Below are 18,331 nucleotides of genomic sequence, written 5' to 3' on the forward strand. Positions count from 1 at the left end.
CAAGAGTGAATTGAGAATTTTGACGAAGAAAGATCCCATGACGAGGAGTATGACGAAGATATCGAAGAATACGTTTAACTGCTCCCCAATGAGAAGATGTGGGAGTTTGCATGAATTGACAAGCTCAATTGACAGTAAAGGTTAACTCATGACGAGTTAGTAAGATATTGTAGAGCCCCAACTATACTCCCATAGAGAAACGGATCAGATAAATGATCATCATCATATTTAGAAAAAGATGAGCCAGCAGAGACGGGAGTGTGTAATGGCTTTGCTTGAAGCATATCAACCTAAGTGAGAATATCGTCAATATACTTGGATTGAGAAAGAAATAAGCCATCTTTGGTACGAGTGACTTCCATTCCAAGAAAGTAATGTAATTAACCTAAATCTTTAACATGAATAAATTATTTAATTGAAATATAATTTTTGTTAGAAATGATTTAGAGTGGCCTATGAGAATAATATCATCCACATATACTAAAAAGTATGTGGTTATTTGAGGTGTCTAATACGTGAAGAGAGCCGTGTCAGATTTCGATTCTATGAAATCAAGAGATGGTAGAGCAGTCCAAAGAGTAGCATACCAAGCATGAGGAGACTGTTTAAGACTGTATATTGTTTTATGAAGTTTGCATATATGATTAAGTAAATCTGGATGGACAAAATCGGGTGGTTGTGCCATGTAAACTTCTTATTGTAGAGACCCATGAAGAAATGCATTATGAATATCAAGTTGATGAATGAACCATTATTAAGATATTGCCAAAGAAAGAATAACACGAATACTAATGGGTTTTTCCATAAGACTGAATGTCTCTTCATAATCAATACCTTGTTGTTGATGGAATCCTTTAGCCACAAGATGTGCTTTATGTCGATCAATAGACCTGTCAACTTTATGCTTGAGTTTGAAAACCCATTTACATCCAACAAGATTATGAGATGGTGTACGGGGAATAAGAGACCATGTTTTATTCTGAATAAAAGCATTATATTCATTTGTCATGGCAAGACGCCATTGCGGATCCTTATTAGCTTTGGTAAAACATGTAGGTGTAGTAGCGGAAGAAGTAGCAGTGAGAGCTGACGAGGACATATATCGTGCTTTATTACGTGTGATCATCTGATGAGTAGAAGATTTAGGTGCATTAACTGTTGTGATAATTGGTTGTGTTGAAGGAACGATATAGTAGTATAAGAAGATGATATAGTGTTTGGTGATGTTGTGGAGGTCGAAGAGGGTGATGGTGGAGACGATGAAGTGATATGAGATAATAGAGGTGGTATTGATGAATTAAGTATAGTTGTTGGAAGAGATGTCTCATTATCTTCTTGTGGTTTAGACAAGTGCACAAGGTCCTTACTTTTGAAAGGAAAAGTGAGCTCGTCAAAGTGACATTTCGAGAGATAAATATTCGTCCAGACGGAATGTGAAGACACTTATAACCTTTATGAGATGAGTTGTAACTAAGGAAACTGCATTAAGTAGTATGAAAATTGAGTTTGTGTTGATTATACAGTTGTGTGAGTGGATAACAAGAACACCCAAATGTCTTCAAAAAACCATAGTCATGAGAAGAGTTAAATATAGTCTCGAATGGTGAACGTTGATGTAATGTCGGAGTAGGAAGACGATTGATAATATATGTGGCGGTTTCAAAAGCTTCACTCCAATAATGTAGTGACATAGATGCATGAGCCAATAAAGTGAGACTAGTTTCCGTAATATGACAAATTTTTCGTTCAACAATACTGTTTTGCTCACTAGTATGTGGGCAAGATAAACGATGTAAAATACCATGATTATCCATTAATGATTGGAAATTTCTATATTCTCCTGCCCAGTCAATTTGCAATATTTTGATTTTACTACTAAATAAATTTTCAAGAAGTCGAAGAAAGTTGATAAACGTATTCAAAACATCCGACTTTTTTTTAGCGGATATATCCATGTGAATTTGCTAAAATCATCCACAAAATTTACGAAATAATGACAACCAATAGACGAAAATTCAGGAGCAGGTCCCCAAACATCCGAATGAATTATGTCTAAAGGAGGCATAAATGTAGATTTTGAAGCCGAAAAAGGTAGTTTATGTGCTTTCCCATATTGACATGATCCAAAAAAGAAATAGTATTACTACCTGAAACTAGTAATTTAAAGTGTGATATAACTAAAGATGTAATAGCGATAAAATGATGTTCAAGTCGTGAATGCCAAATTTGAGCCGGAGATCAAATACCAATAAACACTTGTTTATTAGAATATGTTGAAAACGAACTTTGAGTAGGTTCAATGCAATAAAGTCCATCCTTGAGTAATCCCTTAAGAAGCACTATCTTCGTATCTCGATCTTTAATAAGACAATAATTCGGGTGGAATTCAAAAAATACGTTATTATTTGATGAAAATCTCGCGACACTCATCCAATTTTTAGTAATATCCGGAACGTGCAAGATATTACGTAAGTAGAGAGATTTTTGTTGATTTAAAATTTTAGTGGTACCAATATTATAAATATTCAGAGGCATGTCGTTTCTGACTTTAATAGTTTTAGTACCTGCATAAGGAGCATGTACATGTAGATTATTAAGATCGGAAGTAATATGGTCGGTAGTACCTGAATCTGGACACCAAGTTGGATCTACAATAGTAAACGATATAACTAACATTATTGTAGGATTTGTAGAAGGATTAAAACGAAATCACTAGAGAGCACTATGTCCTTGTACATTACATATTTGACAAGATGGATTATAAAAACAACTTTCGGAGCGATGACCAATTTTATGACAAAAATTACATTACGGACGATTATTGTCTCGGTTCTGTCTTTGGTTTTTTTCGCCTTCATGCCCATAAATATAAGCAACATTCACCAAAACATTTGAGGGCGATATATTTTCATAATGGACTTTTTTTTTCTTGAATATGAGTCGTTGTTCATGATTTAGAAGGATGTTTGTCATCTCATTAAACGATAGATCTTGTCCGGAAGTTAGAGCACATATCATCGACTCGAACTCGTCTTCAAGCCCGTTGAGTAGAGTTAGTTGCAGATCTTGATCAAAAACATATTGTCCGGCAGCGATAAGTGCATCTGATAGGTTTTTGATATGTTGAATGAAGTTAAGAAGAGAGTCACCACCTTTGTGTGCATTTAGGAGTTGACTCTATAACTGAAATAGTCGGCTTTTTGATTGAGAAACATAGATTTTCTCTAGGGTTTCCCAAAGTTCTTGCATCGAAGATGATTTTGAGACTTGTTGACGAATCTCGTCGGTCAATGTTGAAAAGAGCCATGCAAGTATCCTTTGATCTTGGATACGCCATTGTTTAAATTTTGGATTCTTGATTTGAATTGTATTATTTTGATCATCTGTTTTTGAAGAAATTTGTGAGGAGTTTCAAGATTCCCTTCTACTATATCTATAAAATCATAACCTATCATGATTGGAGTAACTTGTGATTTCCAATAGATATAGTTATGTTTATCAAATTTTATGCTTCCAGGTATTATTGGTAGAACTGAGAAATGATATTGTTCTTCCATTGAAGTCGTTTTCAGAAGTTTTCCCTTATAAGCTATGATACCAAGTTTGATTTCTAGAATTAATAAAATAAATACGAACTATTTGATTGAGTTTTTGAAGAGAAAGATTAAAATAATATTATTGATTGAATTAATAATCTTTACAATACTTTATTTATTTATAATAGTAATAGAAAAGATAACTAATTTGAGAAAACTTAAGAATTAGTTATTATATTTAGTCTAATTAATAAAAAATAAATAAATAATTTTTCTTATTTATTTAATACTTTATCAGTCATTGACAGAGGGTTGGTAAGCAAAGTAGGAAAATATCATGTCAAGTGATAGTTACATCTACATATATGGTCAAAAAAAGTGAGAAACTCGTAAAAATAATAGAATGATATATGTAAGAGGGTCTCTGACTGAAAAATCTTGTTCGGTGACTTCTTATTGGAAAATGAAAAATAACTCCAGATCTGGTATCTTCATCTCATTTGCTGCTAAATAGGGAATGGACACAGATTCAAAAAAACATCACTAACACGTACAATCGGAGGATATAAGTTAGAAACAATCCACCGAAGATTGATGAGAGAATTATTCAGATCATAAAAAAAACGGTATAAAAAATTTGATCTGATTAAATAAGATAGCACATAAACAAAATATAACGTCAACACAAATTTAAGTGATAAAAAGATAAACAGAAATCCTATAGTCAGGACATGTATTTTCAATTTCACTTACATGTATTTTCAATTTCACTTGAGAAGAAAAAAAAATCAATTAAAGTTAAGTTTGATTCAACTCAATACAGTCCAAACTTTACATATAGTCTCTAAACATAAGTAGATATTTAAAACTTTAAATAAAATCGTTAAACATAAGTAAATTTGTAAAATCATAACTTACTTGAAATCTAAAAATATATTTTACAAAGATGATAGTTATATATTATTATCATTTTATATATCTATAATTAATTTAGAAAATATTATACAAATAATATAACGAAAGGGTTATAATTATAAAATGAATAACTTAGAGCTTATTTATTTAAATATGTTATTGTTTTGAATATAAATTCATTATATTATATTATGTAAAATAGTATAAAATTGAAATAGTTTATAAAATCGTAAAATAATAAAATTTTAATATCACAAATTTAAAAGGATAAAAGTTTTTGTTTAGATGAAATTATATTTAATTATATATAAATTTTTATAAATAAAAAAATAAACAAAGGCATGTATGGAGTAATTATCTCTTACCTCAGTTTTCAATACCTATGATACAAATAAAAAAAAGTATTAAAATAATTAGAGAATAAAATTTCCATAAATTGGGTTTAATGTACCTAAATTTGATTAAAAATGATTGATTTTTAAAATATTAAATTTTAAATTTGTTTTATTAAATAATCTAAAGAAACAATTTTACAATAAACAAGTTTTTTTTTTCAAATAATAGTTTGATCTTAAGTTATTTTGGTTTTTTAATGTTTTATTTTGTAATTTTTAAAATCTTCAAATGACTTAATTTATTAATAAAAATAGCAAAAATCTCTTACTTCACTTTTATTAAATTTAAATACAATTTTTTTTTTAATAATTTATCTTAAACAAAATTTCAAATAACCCATATTTTTAATCAAATAAATATTTTTATAAAAAAATGCAAAAAGAAAAAATCAAATCAGTTCGAAGGAGATCACTCTCTTCACTTCAAATATGATTTAAACTTGTAGAGCTTGTTTGATCTGGTATTTTGAAATTTTGTCCAAATGATTTTATTTATAAAAAAAATGATTTGAACGGTTAATTGGTTTAATTACTAAAATTTCATTTAATATTTAAATTTTATAAAATAAAATAATAATAATAGTTTAATTAATAAAAGAAGTAATTTAATAGCTAACAAAAATAAAGAATAAAGTCTAAAAAAAATCCACCAAATGAGCTTCCGAATCATTAAATGGTTAAGTGTCAGATTTGTTATGATAAAAAGTAAAAAATTTAACCTTTTACTTAACCCAAGTTAAATATATATATATATATATAAGAAAAAACATTATCGTTGTGAATTATATATTGACCTTAAAAACACTTTTATTTTATTTTTTCATTTTTTCACATTTAGAAATGTATTATTGATCACCACAAGATTAAACATGAAGTACAATGTTTTAGTTATTTGATATATTTTCACAATGCCAACAAAAACTAGATAGATGTCTCATCAAAGAAAACAATATCGATTAATTATCAAGTGTACAAATATATATAAATCGCCTTTTAAAAACCAACAATTTCCGTTTTAAATTAAATTACAATGCCGAAAAGAATAGAAGAATGACCACAAAACAAGCAGGAATGACTTGTTTTAAAAGATCTAACCATTCCACTCCAATATTTCAAGCATGAATGAATGATTTTCAACTAAACAACCTCAAAAACATACAAATTCAAAACTATTAAACTAAAAAAATAATGTAATCCCATATAAATCAGCTTTCACAAGAGTAGTTAGTTTTTGTATCAGCATGACAGGTGGAGACTCCCAGCAATTGTATCATCTGTCTCTGAAATAACCCTCATCCGTACATCTGTCCATTTTAAATACACCAGCACCTTCATTTTCATGATCATTATTACCTTATATAATTCTCATGGCAGCTCAATAATAATGCAATGTATCAGATGATAATAACAACAATAATAACAACTATAATTAATTAATTAATTCCCAAATAATAATAATAATAATAATATTCAAATGATCTCAGAAATACATCATCATCATGCACTCCAATCAAATATTCAAATCCCATGCATTACAAACATTAACTAATTAAAACACCAAATCTTAAACAACATTAATTAATTAGATAAACAACAAGAACAACAACAACATAGGTTTAAATTAAAATTAAAATGTCCACATGTAATCAAGCTCCGTGGGTCCCATACTACTACCACCCATCATTTGATTTCCCGGCAGTTCACCGGCCGGTGCTGTTGTTCCATAACTTCCGTGGCTAAAAGACGATGAAGGCGGCGGCGGCGGTAGATAATACGGCATTTGGATTGGTAAAGTTGGAAGAGGAAGGAGATGATCAAAGTTACCATTATTAGGGTTAAAGCTATTAATAGGCATTGTGGAGAAACAGGACACGTGCTCTTTTGAGACGGCGTTGGCGTTGGCGGTGGCAGCGGCGACGGCGACACTCACACCACAGTCGGTGTAAGAATCGGCGGCGGAGGAGGCGGTGGCGGCATGGAAGGATGAAGGGTCGAGAAGGCCGGGGAGAGAAACTGATGACGGAGAGCTGACGTCAGACTGGTAGAAATTTGGAGGACAAGTGTTTATCATTAAACGGTTATAGGAACTCTTCTTGTTGCTGCCGCTACTGCCGGCGGTGGCTGACATGGGTACTGCTCCGGGGCCGCTTTTCTGGAATACCCGTGATATTACCCACTCATCCTATATTAAAGAAGGATAGATAGAAAAAAATTTAATCTTTTTATTACATCATTTACATTGAAGGATGTGCGGAGTTAACATCAAAATGAAAATGAAATCAGACTATGAGTTCCTTCTCTGTACATCTCTTATTCAATGATTTCAGAGCATAAAGAATCTTCAAAGTATGCATGATCATCAAAATGTTCATATTTCCAGCTTTGTTCGGTTCAAAATTACTAATTATTCAATCCTAACTCATGATCAAATGGTTTGAAGGGTTTTCACTACAATGATGTATGAATGAATAAAAACAAATGTTTTTTTATTTTATTTTTAAACATACCCTTGATCATGCAAACTTAAAACTTATTATTAAAGTACTTAATGCCACTAGCTTTCCAACAAACAGTTTACAAACAAAAAGGGAAGAATGTCGAAACCCTAGAAAGTGATGAAACCCTAAAAGGCTAAAATAGATTAGAAAGATAAAATATGTACCTTGGAGCTCCTAGAGAGATAATGGTAGGCAAGCTTGCCTTCAAGACGATACTCATGCATAACCCAGTTACTCTTAACTCCTCTAGGAGCTCTACCCCTATAAAAAACTAGGGTTTTCTTCATACCCACCAAAGAAGAAGTCTTTGTGCTATAAACCTCCCGATCCTTCCCCGTCGCCTTCCAATACCCAGCCTCAGTTGCCCTATTTGTCCTCAATCCCGTCGGATACTTCCTATCCCTCAAACTGAAAAAAAACCATTCTTTCTCCCCCATCTTCGCTTTCTCTACAAAAAATAAAGCAAGAAATTAAATGAGAAAAATATCATCTTTATAACTTCTAGTAAAAACCCACATCAAGAAAATGATAATTTTTACCAGGAAGCTCCCAAGGCTCGCATTTGTTAAGATCAACTTCAGTAACGGCTCTACCGGTGAAATTACTGTCGAGAACTTTCTTGAGAAGGTAACAAGTGATAAGTTCTTCGTCAGTGGGGTGAAAACGGAAGCCTGGAGGTAAATGTATTTCCTGTTGGTTGTGGTTGTTGTTGTTAACATGGTGATAATTGAAATTGAAATCCATTTGAGAGAAAAAATGAAGAGGAAGAAGAAAGAGTACTGGTACTACGCAACGTAGTAGGTTATGAAAAGAAAGGAGAGGTTGTGTTTTTATATGGGAGTGGCAGAGAAAAGAGGGGAAAAAGGGGAAATTATAAGATATGAAGATTTATGGGATTGGGGGGAAATTGATCTGGAATTTATGGATTTGTCCTATTGTATTATGATTTTTTATTTTTTTTTATTTTAATGGTGTATGATAAAATGGGCAGGCTAGAGCTAAGGCTGATCATGTGAATTATATGATAGGGGTAGAGAGGGTGATGTATGAAGAGGGTGGGAGGAGGAGAGTAGGGCAGGCTGGAGTAGGCTTGTTTGTTTGACGTTGTCTTCATTTTTTTAAAAAAATATTGATTTTTTTGGATTTTATTAAAATTTTGTATTTATTTTTAACTATTCAATCATTAATTAAAATATATAATACCCTTATGTTATTCTTATGACATTTGGATTTTAAATTCAGAAGAACACAAATAATAGTTCAACAAATAAAAAAAAGTGTGTCAAATAACCTAGTTTTTTTTTATCCAGCATCAAGTTATCTCTCTAAAGTTTTGTTAGATTGAATATTTTAAAAACTCACTATACTTTTTTATTTTCTGGTTAATCACATCACTTTTAAGAATGTGTTTGATTTTGAATATTTAATTTTTTTACATAAATCTAATATCACTTTATTCATCTAATTATTATTTTTATCTATTAAAAATATTAAAATTATCTTTTACTAACCCAAAAAAAAGAAAAAAAAAAGTTTTACTATATTAACCCAAAAACGTTTTTTTTTTTAAAATTTATCAAACAGATTTTTTTAGAAAAAAAAACTCAATAAACCTCTCAAAAAAATTTCTTCAAACCAGCTCTAGGCCTTTATATAAAAAAATAAAATAAAATTCAATATTATTAAAAACTTTTTATTGAACAATGCCTACATCAAATAACTATCACTCTAACCACTAAAATACTTAAATTATTAAACAAAATAATATATTTACTATTTTAATAATTTATTTTGAAATAAAAAAAAAAAACAAGATCAAACAAGTTATAAAGGAGAGTATGCGTGCGTGTGTGAGGGAAATGTACAGGGTAGGGTATTCCTTGGTTCAGTGGGAGAAGAAAAACTAATGGGTGAGAACAGAAAGTAGGTTAATTAATAGGGGGAGAGATTTTTTATTTTTATTTTGTGTAAATCTGTGCATGTATTTTTATTTTTTATTTTTTTTTTACCATGGATCAATAAAGCTGATTCCCTATCTCAAATGTCAGCAGCACAGCATAGGTACAAGATTAAAATAAATAAAAATAACTTATTAATAATAGATTAGATAAGACAAAGTTTAAATTCTAAAAGAATCACAATTATTAATTTAAACTATATCAAAATCTAAATAATTTTGGGTAATGAGCGAGTATAATAGTTGTAACAAATAAGTTACCACATACATAAAAACAATTTTAAAAAAAATTATATATACATGAACATTTAACAAATAAAATGTAGTGAACAAGTAGAATCATATTAATTACTCATAAAAAAGACTTTTTAATTAACTTAATTTCTAAATATATAGCCTAGCTAAGTGCCCTTAACTTTTGTACCAAACTGATTGCACAGATAAATGCCTTCAAATTACATAATTGTTACAATATGGGAGGGAAGGATACATACTTATACCATGTTAATAAGATTTATTAGAGTATACAATGTCTTAAAATTATTGATAATCTATGAAAATGACATTACTAATACTGGAACATTAACATGTGTGTTTTTTTTAAGAATTATCTAGTTATCCACGACGATTAAGCTAACGAATCAAGAAGGGATAAGACAATGATATTTTTCAACTCGAAAGTTTGTTTAACTTGTGTTGTATAGTTTGGTAAGTGCCTAGACACGGTTGCTTTGAAGTTTGAGAATTTGGTAAATCAACTTCAGCCGGAGTTAGAGCCGATAGAAGATCAAATTTGTCAAATTCATGAAACTTAACAAAAGAAAAACAGTTGAAAAACAAGAGTAGTCATAACAAAGCTAGGAAAAGCTCCAACATCCAATAAACAAAAAGATATATAAGTCCCCTTTGTTGTTTGACATATATAAATCCCACTTTATAATAAACCTTTTTTTTATCAAACAAATTTTTGTAAAGCTAATTCATTCAAATCCTAAAAACCCAAGATCAAACTTATGCCCATTGTTACATGCCCCCGTAACACATTTAATTAAAAAAAAAGAAGAAAGAAGAAATGAAAGTAAAAATTGCATGCATCGATCTGTTCATCAATCCAATCTATCTATACATCCATCCGTCTGTCCATCACCGTCAGTCATCCATCGGATGGAAGTAGAGAGAGAATTGACACTCAGATTTAGACACCTCATGCTCGGATTTTGAGACCCTCTCTTTCTCTTTCTCTCTCTTATAGGATAGGTTTCATATATATTATAGCTAGCTAGCTAGCTGCCTACTACATATATTATAGATCTCTCTCTCATATTTTGTCAGACTTTTGCATTAAATAATCTCATCCACCCAAGCGCACGCTGTGTGAACTCATCCTCTTATACAACCATCAAGTTTTGTTTGATTCATCTTATTCCCTTCCTTTATATCTAGGCCACATCTTATTTTTACTTTTCTTTTCACTTTAATAAGAATTGTTAGCTTATTAAACCTATTTAATGTGATGAGAATTAAAACATTAATTATATAGCATGCATCTTCTATATACTTATTACAATAGAGATTGATTGAGAGCCCTATCTAAAATGTGATGATTCTTTACAACAAAAGAATAAAACTTAGGACTTAGGGTTGGATTTAAGACTTTGTTTGATGATGGGTTATTTAAAAAGTGATGATTAGTAATGATACTTTACAACAAAAGAAAAAACTTAGGACTTAGGGTTGGAGTTAAGACTATGTTGGATGATGGATTATTTAAAAAGTGATGATTATTAATGATTTTGAAAAGTGCAGATAATTTTTTGATAAAAAAGATTTAGAAGTTAATAATATATAATTATAAAATAAAATATTATTATAATTAAAATAAAAAAATATTTTAGTCTTTTTATTAATAAATTAAATTATATCATAAATTAGAGATGAGTAAAATAATGTTTTATTATAATCAAACTTAACAAGACTATAAATAATTAAAAGAGTTTTGAAATCATATAGTGTTTGATCTTGAATTATTTGAAAATAATAATAATTGAGATTTGATTTTTGGTTTTTTGATATAAAATTTTCTGAGATTATTAATTAATTATTTGAGTTTATTCAAGTTAAATAAGCTTTTTATTTATTTAAAATTTAAAAAAGTTATAGTATATATAATAAAAAATAATAATAATTGGATTTTGATGTTGGGTTATGTGAAAAAATAAATAATGGGTTTTGATTTAAAGTTTTGTGTGATTAAAAAATAATTATTTTAATCTATTCAAGTTAAATAATTGTTTTTTAATTTAAATTTTATAAAAATTAAAGTAAATATAATTTGATATTTAATTAGTTGATGAATAATAATAAATTTAAGTGATTTAGTTGAATAGTTTAAAGATTATGTATACAGATTTCTTCTAAAATAATTAAATGAATGAAGATCAAATTATTCAATTTTATCTTTCAAAATATTAAACTATATTTATTTTAATTTTTATAAAAATTAAATAAACAAATAATATTATAATAATTAATATTTTAATTCATTTTTTATTATTTTCAAAAGTCAACTTAAACAAGTTCGTAATGATTAATAGTTAGTTGGTTAATTTAATTTCTTGGTTGACACAGTAGTACCAATACTCATATGAAAACACTCAAAAGATAATTAATTTATAATATTCTCCTAATTTGGAGAATTAATTAGATAAAAAAAACATGATTTTTGACGACACGAGATTAAAAGTTCTATTTAGAGGATCTGTTTTATTCGTTGACACAAGTCCCCTTGAAAGGACAACTCTTCTTTCTCCTTTAAAACAGTTACATACCCACAAGTCAATTTGTCTATCTCCTTTTCAAATATTTATTTCTCTATAATTTATATTCTTTTACAAATCATTTATTCATAAATATGTTCCCTACATATAAAAGAATAATATAACATTATTCTTCTTATAATCTATTGTTTTAAAAAGGGTTATGGTAATGAAATTTGGATTAATAATCCGTTTTTATCTTTTATCCCACCTATAAATAAGATATATGGTTGTGAATAGTCCTATCAAGTATATTGAGTATTGATTGATATAACTTAAAATTTTAATTTAGTTAGAGTGTGGAGAGCCTCCTATATAAGTAATTAAGGTGTAAGGTAAATCAATACAATTGTCAAAATCAAATAATTGTATTTTTTTAAACTGTTTAATTGAACCATTTTTATTGATATATTATTGCTTAAAATTTATAAAAAAAAAAATCTATAAGACAGTTGCAGCCAATAGTTGATACATTAAATCTCTTTTTTAACCATGAAAGAAAATAGATGTTAGAAATATATATAAAGTCTTTTTATTTTTGTAAAGAAAAATATATTTATGATATACTTATTTATATTATTATTGCTGTTATTTTTTGAAACAAAATTTTAGGTTGTTGCATTATTTAGTAATGAATTTTGGCGAATGAATAAAATTGATCGAATCAATCGATAAACCGAGACCGACGGTTTGAACGAATTTCAAATAAAGTTTTGGTGATGTATTTTGGAGTAGAAACTGACTAAACAACCATTTATACTTGCAATAGAAGGTGAAGTCTAGAGGAAAATATATTGGTTAGAAGAATAACATAACAACACCAGTTATAAGTTATAACAAAGTGAAAAATGATACTTTTACTTGTTTTTACAAAAGTAGAACAATTGAATTAATCCATATTTTGCAAAGTTACAAAATTAATATGAAAATATCAATAAAAACATATGAATACAAGTTATCATAAAAAATTGTCCTAAATTACAACCACAAAAGAGGAGCTAAAATAAACATCAATCAACCAAAAGTAACATAATCAAACTAAAACTACAAAAAGTTGTCAAGAATGTTGTGACTTCCACCAATAGATGAATATCAAAAGTTGTGACATTTAGTTTATTGAATGAGATTCTTAAAAAGTTTGTCGATGTGAATTTGAATACTCATTCTTTTATTCGGTTTCAAAACTTTCTCTTTTATAGTAGCATAATTAACTCAAAATTGATAGTCACATAATTAATTCAAAATTGATTGACATGATATTTTATCATCATTTCATTAGTTTTAAAATTAAATTCATTTCAATAATTCACTAAAATATACTCATAATCTTACTTTATTTTTATAATATTTAATATATTATGTAAGAAATATTAAATTATTTAAATTCAATCTAAAAAAATCAATATCATAATTTATCAAAATATTATACTTATTTTTTTTTTTATAAATATTAAACATATTTAATTTATATTTTCATCAAAGAATATATTTTGAAAACAACCCAAATTATTTCATATATAAACAAACTCCTAAATAATACTCAAATAATTAACCTTTTCAATATATAAAAAAAACTTCAATAAAATATTTATTTTATTTTATCAAACGTGCTCAAGTTGACTTTTATTTTTGTAACATTAAAAGAAAAACAAATTACAGAGGAAATTGTTTAGATTTCTTATTACTCCTCCTCCTTCTCCTCAGAAGAAGAAAGGTAAACTGGAGAATAGAAAATGTCAGTGATGTTATTATTTTAATTATAGACCTCGTTTGAAATTCGATTTTAATACTAGCTAGTTTCATTGTTATTTAAAATAAAATAAAAAAGTGTGGTTAAAAGAACAAATTAATTAAGTTTGAAAACAAACAAGAGGTAACAAGAAAACGACAAGAAAAAAGGAAAATGGAGTGCACAACAACACAAGTAATAAAGAGCGTGAATAACGAGAGAGAGATGGCCGTGAAATTAGGGCATGACGACAAGCGGAGTCATTCTCCGCCGCCCTCCGCCTGCGAAACCCGCCTGTCTTCTTCTTCTTCTTACAAATTGTTTTTACTCTCTGCCGTGCTTTCTTGGTTAAGCTTATAAGCACTACTAATTCGGTAACTCTCTCTCTCCACATCTTTAAGGGTTTGTTTGGTTTTAAAATAGAATGCTGAGTTCCGCTTCTATTTTGTAGTGCAACTAATTTCTGCGTGTTAATCACTTAGTCCGTAAACACACTTAAATATTTAATCAGACGCAGAACTTATGGTGGTCTGACGAGCTCGAACCAAAAACTTCATAATAATTGAAGATATCGATATTTTGTTACCGCTAAACTAAAAAAAAATAAAATTACACCTATTCCAACCCAATTTAAAATAAGAGCAAGCGTTTATTTAAATAAATGTGGATGAGTATATATTGAGCCAGGGTTTATTTAAATAAATGTGGATGAGTGTTGATTTTGAAGATTTATATGTTTTTTTTGGTAGATGACTTCAAATGATATGAGTATTTGAATAATGGTAATTAATGATGATTTAGAAAAGAGATCTTTGGTAAAAAAGACTTAGTTTAATATAGAGTTATAAAATATATTTTTTAAATAAATGATTTTTTTTGCTTAGTGATTTGGTCGATGAGAAGAGATAAAATGACGTTAAATTATGATTAACTTATAAAAAATACTGAAAAAGTTGAAATAATATATTTTAGTTTAAGTTAATAATTTGAATAGTGTGACTCATTAACTATAAAAGAAATAATATTTGATTATATTGTGACAATCTTTTATATAATAATTGAAAATTTAAAATAAATATTAATTTGGTACATAGTTTCAATCATATTCATTTGCATTATATTTGTTTTAACAATCAATTTTTTAATCTTATAATTAGTTCAGGATTGATTTATTTAAAAAATATATATTGATAAGTTGTGATTTTGAGTAGATATGTTTTTTTTTTTAAATAATAAGGTATTTAGATATAGTGATAATTTTTTTAAAAAACAAATAAATTATATTTTAGTATTTTAAAAATATTAATTTGTGATGATTAGTGAATAGGAAGTGATTTGATTGATGAGAGAATGCATTTTGTTTGTGATTGGATTGAAATAATACACAATCTATATATATACAATCATACTTAATTTTTAAAGTGTTTGGATTGTCGGGTCGAGAGTTGTGGTTAATTTGAATATATATGTGAGAGTGAATAATACTTGAGTCAGATTGTGGGTTGACCCGCCCATAAACTTAAAACGGTTAAAAATAAAATTAAAAATGTTATAAGTATGGTTCGAACTTGCAACCTAACAAAATAATTACAACCCTTTAACTAACTAGACTAATAACACTTTATATTTTAAATTCAACACCAAATTTGATGAACGCGAGACTTTTTAACCATATAAAAATCAAGTTTTTAACTCTAATATATATATATATATATATTAGAGTTAAAAACTTGAATTTATATAATGATGCTTAATTTTTAAAGTGTCCGGATTGTCGGGTCGAGAGTTGTGGTTAATTTGTATATATATGTGAGAGTAAATGGATACTTGGGTCGAATTGTGGGTTGATACGCCCATAAACTTAAAACGGTTAAAAATAAAATTAAAAATGCTATAAGTATGGTTCAAACTTGCAAACTAACAAAACAATTACAACCCTTTAACTAACTAGACTAATAACACTTTATATTTTAATTCAACACCAAATTTGATGAACGCGAGACTTTTTAACCATATAAGTTCAAGTTTTTAACTCTAATATATATATATATATATATATATATATAATGATGCTTAATTTTTAAAGTGTCCGGATTGCCGGGTCGAGAGTTGTGGTTAATTTGTATATATATGTGAGAGTAAATAGATACTTGGGTCGGATTGTGAGTTGATCCGCCCATAAACTTAAAACGGTTAAAAATAAAATTAAAAATGCTATAGGTATGGTTTGAACTTGCAACCTAAAATAATAAGTACAACCCTTTAACCAACTAGGCTAATAACACTTTATATTTTAAATTCAACATGGTTAATTTGGATATATATATGAAAGTAAATGAATACTTGGGTCGGATTGTGAGTTGACCCGCCCATAAACTTAAAACGGTTAAAAATAAAAATAAAAATGTTATAGTGATGGAAATGCACCACAACGGTAAACTACAAACTACAGAATTTATCCTTCGTTTGCAACACTTTCCCAGACTGTTTAAACCTGTGAGGAAGATAACAAATAGGTATGCACAAATGCAATCAACACAGCCCCTAAAAAGTGAGTAACACACCAAGCAAGCACACACAAACAACACAAAATTTTAGCGTGGAAAACCCCTCAATGGGTAAAATCACGGGACACCTAGTGCCGCTTAAAATCCACTATCACCAGCAAGAGAGTAATACAAAAGTCTTCTCTAGACAATACTAGAGGCATACAAATTCATAATACCCTTGGAAACATGCACATCAAGGATATAGAAACAATCAAAGAACAAGAAAGGAAGAATATCACCAAAAACAACTGCTATTTTTCCGGTAACGAAACTCCGACCTCCAGACCTCAGAATCCGATCTCCACCGTCCAGAATGTTGGCCCAGAAGTTGTGAAGCTACTGTCCAAATATTAGGACGATCCAACGGTGCAAACTCCGGCAATCATCAAAACACTAAGGCTGCTGAAACTTGAAGTTTTTCCCTCTTTTCTTTCTTGATTTTCTCTCTCTTTCTTTTGCTCTTATTTCTTGCAAAAGAAGGTTTCTCCCCTTTTATATTACTCCCAAATAAGTAAATCAAGTGGGGGCCCAAGATGAGCCTATTTGCTGGGCTTTTCCTCATGGACTAAGGAAACAAAAAACCCAACAAATCTCCCCCTTTTCCTGACTATGAGGAAGAGTTCGCCAACCGGCGATCGAACAACACACCTTCAACTTTTCCCTTGTCAATGTCTTTGTCAACATATCGGAACCATTATCATCAGTGTGAACTTTATCAAGTTCAAACAACCCATCTTCAAGAGATTCTCTAATCCAATGATACCGCACATCAATATGTTTCGTTCTCTTATGAAACATGGAATTCTTAGCAAGGTGTATTGCACTTTGATTATCACAAAGAACCACGTAGCGCTGTTGCTTAAAGCCAAGCTCCTGCAGAAATATTTTCAAGCACAATAGTTCTTTGCAAGCTTCCGTTGCTGCCATATACTCAGCCTCTGTTGTCGATAAGGCCACACACTTTTGCAATCTTGATTGCCATGAAACAGGTCCCCCTGCAAATGTCATCAAATATCCAGAAGTGGATTTCATGTTATCCTTATTTCCAGCCATATTAGAATTTGTGTATCCCATAAGCACTGACTTTTCATTTCTAAATGTGATACCCAATTTGGAAGTACCGCACAAATATCTGAGAATTCATTTAACTGCTTCCCAATGTTTCCTACTAGGATTTGGCAGAAACCGACTAACAACACCAACTGCATGAGCTAAATCCGGCCTTGTACATACCATATCATACATCAAGCTACCGACCGCTGAGGCATATGGAACCTTATCCATATCTTCAATGTCCTCCTTTGAAGTAGGACAATCTTTTCCTGTTAGATTAAAGTTGGTAGTAAGAGGAGAACTAACCACTTTAGCTTTGTCCATGTTAAACCTACAAAGCACCTTCTCAATGTATCGCTCTTGTGACATATGCAACTTCTTGGCAGCTCTATCTCGAGTGATCCGTACCCCAAGAATCTGTTTCAACGGTCCCAAGTCTTTCATTGCAAAAGACTTGCTCAACTGCTGTTTCAACTTAGCAATTCTTCCTGCATTCTTTCCAATGATAAGCATGTCATCAACATAAAGCAATAAAATGATAAAATCATCATCACCAAACCTCTGAAAGAAAACGCAATGATCTGAAGTAGTCTTTCGGTAGCCTTGCTCCCCCATAACAGACTCAAACTTCTTATACCATTGTCTCGGTGCCTGCTTCAGCCCATATAGACTTTTCTGAAGTCTACACACATAGTCTTCTTTACCTTCTACCTGAAACCCTTCAGACTGCTCCATATAGATTTCTTTATCCAATTCACCGTGAAGGAAAACAGTTTTGACATTCATCTGCTGAACCTCAAGATCAAGACTGACCGCTAAACCGAGAACCACCCGAATAGAACCCATCTTCACAACTGGAGAGAAAATCTCATCGAAATCAATA

The 18,331-nt window shown here is 29.5% G+C and overlaps 2 protein-coding genes across 2 annotated transcripts; both read right to left on the bottom strand.

Moving 5' to 3' along the window:
• Nucleotides 1-754: 754 nt before the first annotated feature.
• On the bottom strand, nt 755-1,099 carry LOC124946295 (uncharacterized mitochondrial protein AtMg00820-like). The gene has a single exon (XM_047486859.1). The coding sequence runs from the start codon at nt 1,097-1,099 to the stop codon at nt 755-757; it is 345 nt and encodes a 114-aa protein (XP_047342815.1).
• A 5,374-nt stretch (nt 1,100-6,473) lies between these two features.
• On the bottom strand, nt 6,474-8,088 carry LOC124946296 (protein CUP-SHAPED COTYLEDON 2). Its single transcript, XM_047486860.1, has 3 exons — nt 7,884-8,088; nt 7,509-7,792; nt 6,474-7,028 (listed from the first exon to the last, which is right to left on the bottom strand). The coding sequence occupies exons 1-3, from the start codon at nt 8,086-8,088 to the stop codon at nt 6,474-6,476; spliced, it is 1,044 nt and encodes a 347-aa protein (XP_047342816.1).
• Between the last annotated feature and the right edge of the window lie 10,243 nt (nt 8,089-18,331).

Source organism: Impatiens glandulifera, chromosome 7 (genome assembly GCF_907164915.1).
Source record: "Impatiens glandulifera chromosome 7, dImpGla2.1, whole genome shotgun sequence".
In the NCBI taxonomy this organism is placed as follows: Eukaryota; Viridiplantae; Streptophyta; class Magnoliopsida; order Ericales; family Balsaminaceae; genus Impatiens; species Impatiens glandulifera.

Coding starts and splice junctions, on each gene's coding strand:
- LOC124946295 (XM_047486859.1), bottom strand. CDS start 1,099: ATGTCCTCGTCAGCTCTCACTGCTACTTCTTCCGCTACTACACCTACA.
- LOC124946296 (XM_047486860.1), bottom strand. CDS start 8,088: ATGGATTTCAATTTCAATTATCACCATGTTAACAACAACAACCACAAC. Junction 7,793..7,883: donor CGAGCCTTGGGAGCTTCCTG/GTAAAAATTATC, acceptor TATTTTTTGTAG/AGAAAGCGAAGATGGGGGAG. Junction 7,029..7,508: donor ATCTCTCTAGGAGCTCCAAG/GTACATATTTTA, acceptor TCTTTAATATAG/GATGAGTGGGTAATATCACG.